Below are 6,598 nucleotides of genomic sequence, written 5' to 3'. Positions count from 1 at the left end.
GTGCCGGCGTATTGTGGACGGAGCAGCCCTAGAAACCTTGCGCAGCCAGCGTGGGAGCCTGCACAGGTCCCTTTTCATTTTCTCATGCGAGGAGGCGTGAATACCAGGCTGAAAATTGTATTCATTTTAGGGGACTTCTTGTGGGAAATTCATTAAAATGTAGGATTGGCCCGAATTTTTTTTAGCCATTAAATCACCCGTTCAGTCTCTATTTTACAATTTTAGAAGAAAAGTTCAGACTTTAGATCAGTATTTATTGATGCTTAATGGTTTTTGTAAATATCATCTTTTTAGATTTATTCATTCTTTTCAGTCTCTGAAAATTTCTAGGTATTTCAACTGTAACACATAGAGTGTTCAGTTTTAATCTACAAATAACTAACATACATTAAGCCCATTGTCCTCCATTTTTTTTCAATGAAATTGTGAAATTTCTCTGGAAACATTCACAGGTTAACAGTTTAGAACTACTGGAAATACCAGTAGTTCCCATTTCCTACAATCTTTGAAACATAAGAGAAGAATAGTTGATAGTGAACACCTTCAGATGGTTGGAATTGAGCCGTAGTTTGCTATTCCACAATGGTTGTAGTGGTTTCTGGCAATCTTAATGTATCCTCCTTCACCAAAATTTGTTCCCCAGCTGGGAAAAAAAAAGAGAAGCACAAAGCCAGCAATCATCCGAGTGTGTATCCATCGTGGCGGATTGTGTACTCTGTGCATAAATGTATCTTTTTTACCTGTTCTTCACCAACCAGTATTCCACTCCGTTGTCGGCTCCGTATCCAATCACGAGCATGGCATGGTTTGTTTCTGTGTTACTGCACTGTGGGTCATAATATACACCTGGAACCATAAAAGGTATTTTACTAAACACAAATAAGCAAGAAGTAATAACATTGAATTGTGTATGGCCTTTAAAAGGCCTTACATGAGAACTGTGTCCTTTGAATCACGAGGTCCAGGGCTATTGCGTATAAAATTCCTGTTTAGAGAAGCAATGGTTGTGTATTAGTTGAATACCTGCTTTATACATGTAGAAGGACCTCCTACTGGCATCTATTGCAACAGACACTGGCCCCTCGGTGCCCACGACAACCTTCAGTGCCTCTTCATTGGCATAGGGTAGTTGTTTGAAACTGGTAATGCCAATGGCTTTGCTAGTTGGGTTATAACGACAAATGCCATCCTGAAAATAAGAAGGAAAGAGAACTTGATATCGCTGCGCCCGCGCATGTGGTGTCAATGACCCCAGAAGTGGATGTGATCTTCACCGTGGGGAAGGACCACCAACCCTGCCCGGGACACCAGCAGCTCTAGTAACAACTCTGGCTCTCCATCCCCTAAAAAGACAAGTGTCCATGCAGGATGGTGAAACCTTTATCAATGCAGAAGCCCCCCGGGACTAAACTCAAAAGATCCTGGAACATGCACTTCTATCTGTGAATATTGATTACCTTTCCTTCAAATGGATAAGTGCTGTCCAGCTCAATACCATTTTCTTTCATGTATCTGTAGGTGGCTACCAGGAAGCCGCCTTTGCAGCCATTATTCCCATAGTCGTGGGAACAGTCCAGCAGGTTCTGGGCGCTGAGAGAGGCCAGCTTGCTTTTCCTCTGTTTCATCTGACACTCCAGAGCTCCGACACCGCTGAACGCCCAACTACAAGCACAGGAACCCTGTAAGAGAACATCAGATCTTTGTGATCAGCGATCAACAACCCACAGTTAGGTTGATCATTTATTTTCACTGAATTTATACATTTTATACTGTTCAACATAGTTCTGTATCATAATCTTCGGAAGTACCTACCTGGTCCTTTACATTGGTCACACAGTTTTGATTCCTCCAATCCATTGACTCTGGTACGCGTTTATTTGCCAGATCCTGTGCCAGTTCAGTTGTGTTGAATATGGACATTTCTGAAGCATTGAAGCCAGTCATTGTGGTAGCCACCTCCTTGTCTGTCTAGGTACAAAGGACAAATGTGACCATTAATATTGTACATTTTTCACATTTTGTCTCTAATGACCGCATCTACTATCTAATATGCTACCACCTCAGGCAATTTCCCAGTGGGTGTTGTGGAAAATAAGTCACAGGATAAGGTGGGCTCACCATGTCTCCTAGATGGTTCATTCCAACCTCATAGCTGTGAAGTCCCATTGAATACTCGAGATTATGGATCATGATAAACTTCAGGTTCTTCTCCCAGATCATACGTCTGGCAAGATGTGTATCCTGTAAACATAAACCTAGTTATTAACCCAACAGATAGACGCCATTGGTATCATGGTATAACCATTACACTGACCTGTGGATAAAAAGGCTTGAACAAATACTCAAGTAACAGATACTTCTTCAAAGAAGGAACAGAGGAAACCAGAAATAGCCTTGGAGGAAAGATTGTAGGATACAACATGATAGATTTCAGGTTTGTTGGGAACATCTACTCAGTAGACGAGAGTCAGTTGGTTGAGTCCACCCTATGCCTCAAATAAACATGGACAATCAGATCAACAGTAGCCTGAATGATAGATACTCTCTCATATATATTTAAAGATTTCAAGGAGGCATAACATCAAAGTGGAGAGGAAAGCGCTGGAAACCCATAAAACCGTGTAGTCACCTTTACAAAGATTTCAAAGCACTTACCTCATTGTCGTAATCTTTGCGATGGGTCTTCAGCCATAATTGCCAGTGATGATCAAGGCTGGGATCAGGAATGCTGCGCACAGAAACCAGCATGGCGAAGAGTGAAGCGAGACAGATTCCGTAAGAGACCATTGTTCCTCGAAATCCTGTGATCAGATTCTAGAACTTTAGAGGAGAGTTTGGGTGAAGGAAAATAGTCTGATTGTAGAACTTTAGAGGAGAGTTTGGGTGAAGGAAAATAGTCTGATTGTAGAACTTTAGAGAAGAGTTTGGGTGATGGAAAATAGTCTGATTCTAGAACATTAGAGAAATGTGGTTTTGGTGATGGAAAATAGCCTGATTTTATAAATGTAAAGAAATTGAGAAATACAAAATAACGTGAAGATCTAGGCTAGAATTGCTCAAGGACAACCCATTGATTATGACTAATATTTTACGATCATCTGACAAGAGTACAGCCTGATCTGACAGACTGCAACATTAACAAACTCACCTGTGCTCAATCAGGGGGATCCTGAAAATAGGGGCATTTAGGAGTACTTGAAAACCACCTGTTCATTTTTAAAACAGTGTTATGATTGGCCTAAAGGAAGCCTGAAAAAGTCAACGTACCTCAAAGAAAAGAAGGAATATCCCAGCCAGCAGGTGAAGGAAGAATTAGTGCCGTCCTTAGTGGGTATGCAGGATTTATAGCAGAATATATGCAAATTAAAGTAAAATAATCCCACCAGCCAATCAGATTACACGAGCTAGGAGTCCCTCAATGAAGTTACTTTCCTATCTTTGGATAGGGACCAGATCGAGTTTATGATAAATCCAACAATTCAATAGCACTTGAAATATTTGGAGTTTTAGTTGAAGTACATTTAAAATATGACCAAGGAGCCAACACAAATGAGAAAATAAATACATGAATGGCACAAAAAACAGATATGTGCCCATTATTAAAAATACATACAAATATAACGACGTCCGTGATAAAAGAAGACTTCGGGTACTTTTTAGGTCCGAGTGGGGTTTTATTTGGGGGGGGGGTGCGTGGAGAGGGGTTCCAGGTACATATACGAGGGACGTTCAAAAAGTGTTCGCACTTTTTTTTTTTTAATATAAAATACATATAAAAGTGCGGAAACTTTTCTGACGTCCCTCGTATAATACAATATAAAAAGGAAATCTGAATTTAAAAAAAAATAGCCACACAAGGTCAAAAATGGCTGTAAATCTTGAGGCCACCAAACACATTAAAGGCCAACACAGTTTAATGCCTCTTGTTTGGTAATCTGTAGAACTGTTTTGAAGTTAACCTTGTGGAAGCCCAGACACACGTCTCAATGTGGCAGGGCCGATATTACTTATCCGATTACCTGTACGGAAGTTCTCTGCCTTCTCCTCCCAGACCTTTACATTGCATGGGTAAAGTCCACGGAGGTACAGACACCGAATTTATTGCTGGAAAGATCAACGTACGCCTTGCTTCTTCCAAAGGCAGGACTACATTTTGATGTCGTGGATAGGGTTTTCGGGGCTATGTATGTGAAGAGGAGAGAGAGGCGGCCATACAACCCTGGGTGACCTACTTAAGGTTCTTGGTCAAGTGGCAAAGACGGGAAGGGGCACAGACGAGAAGCGGATGAGGAGAAAAGCTTGGGAAGTTGAGGGTCTAAGACGCATTAGGAAAAATTATATACAATTGCTTACGACACAGTACTAGCATGTGGGCAGGTAGAGGGGCAATCGATTGGGGGCTTTCTTCATGGGCGAGTTAGGGTGCTGTGAGTATGATTGAGAGAATTAATCTTACTTACACAATGTGCGCATAAAGAAGGAAACTCAAAACAGAATGAGAACCGGTTAAGTGCCAAGTCAAACACCAAGCAAGACATCTTAAATTCAGTTTTGACCCTTGTCCCCTTGAATCTCTTGCCAGTCCATCCTTGACTAGGAGGGTCATCGCCAATATAGAGCTTGTTATTGATATCCATGCCAGTTTCACCCAGATAAGAACGTTGGCCAAAGAACAACAATGTGATATGAAGAGTAACTTTTAACCAGAAGTACCTCGTACTTTACAGAGAACTCTGCGATGAGGACACGGGCAGCCTTAACACCAGATTACATCGATCTCACACGCAGTAATAAGTCAGGACACAGACAGCAGTATCTATAGATTATTCCCACATCATATGGGCATTCATTAAACTGCAAACGCTTGCAAATTCATCTCAGACGCAGCTTTTCCTTTTTCTACTTACAGAAGCTGAAAGCCGGCAGTGTTCATTCCGATTAAATAGCAATAGACGTTGAGACGCTTTAATGAACACAGAGACCTTTCCAAGGAGTGAATGGCCACTTCTGAGCCTGTAAGACACTTCACCATTGGGGCTTGTTGCCCTCGACAGCATTTTTTGGCTGTTCTAACTGTCGGCCCTTCTGTTGACTTATGGACTGTGAAGGAATGCTTGCACAGAAAATAACATTCCTAGAATGCCCTTAATGCGAGCATCACGCAAAAAACACATCCCATAAGAATACATCATAACCAAAAAACATCGTTCCCCTATCCTCATTAAATTGAAGCTGATCCTCGTCTACAGAGCCCTTAACAACACGGTGCCCCTATATCTCTGAAAACTCTCCGCCGTCTTCGTTCTTCTCACGACTTAAGTCTCTCTTCAGTAGTTACCAATGCTTCCTGCTTGTGTCTCCAAGATCCCACCTGCGCTGTACCGATCGCCCGGAATCCCTTAGAGTCTTCTAGACCTATTCTAACTTGAGCACCAAAGGCCCAGACAGTCAAGAAGCTTACAGTCTATCCAACGAATACGGTCAACTACATCTTGAATCCATCCTCCTCACGTTGGAGATCTCTGGCCCACCGACTTCTCCACATCTCCCTCTCTCCAACCTAATTATCCTCGCCCAGTTCCTTTCCTTCCATCTTGTTACTCTCCAACCCCGTAACAGATTTTAACCAGGAGTCAGACTCTTTTCCGCAATATGTTAGTATCACATTTTTTACGCTGTCCACATTAACGCTGGGTTCATTTTTACAGTACTTGATCATGAAAGTGCATGGGGATTGCGTTCGAAGCAAGCGCATGAACAACCCAACACAGCGTGTGTACAGATCGGATTCACGGGTGCGATCTTCTCATTCCTGTACTTTTGCATTACTCACTTACAGATATTTTCATAGACTGTTCTACCGATTTTGGAAGTAAAACCTTGGACAAATGAAAAATAGACTTTTGCTCCCTGGCATCTTGTTTTTAAAAGGAGTCCCCCCAATGTCCTCAACGTACGGGATATCTTCCATTGTTCATCCATTCTTCATAGGGGGCCACCAATTCCAAGAGTGGAAAATGTCTCCTGAAATGCCTCCTTTTAAACCATCCCTCATCAAATTCAACCATTTGGTTCCTTTGACCACTCGTACGTTTTTTTAAATGTTTTTTTTTAATTTTTATGGATATGCTAATTCAGATAAATCAGCAAGAGATCAGAACTTTAGGCTTCTGTAAATTATAAACGGAACCCTTACAATTGAATGTGTTAAAAAAAATGTAATCTTTTTCTTGTATAGTCTGATCGTAGGCTGCATTAAGTAGTCACGTAATAATAAAGTGACCAATCTCAGAAGAAACACTTCCTTCCCACTTAACGTTGAATGAATTTGAGCACTTTGAGTACATTTTAAAGGTTAAACATTATAATTGTGTGTTATTTAAAAACATGCTTTTTTGGGGGGGGGGGCCAGAACGCTTTCCTTTTTCATTCTGCGCCCAATGGCCCACGCATCACATCTGCTTGACGTTGCTCTTCAGCGTAGAATCTATCGGGTCCCTAACAGCTAAGATGAGGCTCCCCAGACCTCTTAAATATAACACTTTGTGCGCCAATATAGTAATATTACGTACTTGACCCCCCCACACACACACCATCG

The 6,598-nt window shown here is 41.6% G+C and overlaps 1 protein-coding gene across 1 annotated transcript; it reads right to left on the bottom strand.

Moving 5' to 3' along the window:
• Window positions 1-543: 543 nt before the first annotated feature.
• On the bottom strand, window positions 544-2,787 carry LOC149284749 (cathepsin S-like). The gene is made up of 7 exons (XM_089496361.1): window positions 2,656-2,787; window positions 2,119-2,241; window positions 1,813-1,968; window positions 1,458-1,679; window positions 1,024-1,189; window positions 741-846; window positions 544-643 (listed from the first exon to the last, which is right to left on the bottom strand). Exons 1-7 carry the CDS (start codon window positions 2,785-2,787, stop codon window positions 544-546), a joined length of 1,005 nt encoding a protein of 334 aa, XP_089352487.1.
• Window positions 2,788-6,598: the final 3,811 nt, after the last annotated feature.

Source organism: Sceloporus occidentalis, unplaced genomic scaffold (assembly GCF_023333645.1).
Source record: "Sceloporus occidentalis isolate IW3139 unplaced genomic scaffold, rSceOcc1.0.p SCAF_89, whole genome shotgun sequence".
Taxonomy (NCBI): Eukaryota; Metazoa; Chordata; class Lepidosauria; order Squamata; family Phrynosomatidae; genus Sceloporus; species Sceloporus occidentalis.
Note: the sequence above shows the minus strand (reverse complement) of the source record. Positions and strands in the feature narration are given on the sequence as shown.

Bases quoted from the DNA above. Each gene is read 5' to 3' on its own strand.
- LOC149284749 (XM_089496361.1), bottom strand. From the start codon at position 2,787: ATGGTCTCTTACGGAATCTGTCTCGCTTCACTCTTCGCCATGCTGGTT. The intron at 1,969-2,118 runs GTGAGCCCACCT...CTTTGTACCTAG, and splicing joins TGAACCATCTAGGAGACATG to ACAGACAAGGAGGTGGCTAC. The intron at 1,680-1,812 runs GTAGGTACTTCC...GTTCTCTTACAG, and splicing joins TGACCAATGTAAAGGACCAG to GGTTCCTGTGCTTGTAGTTG.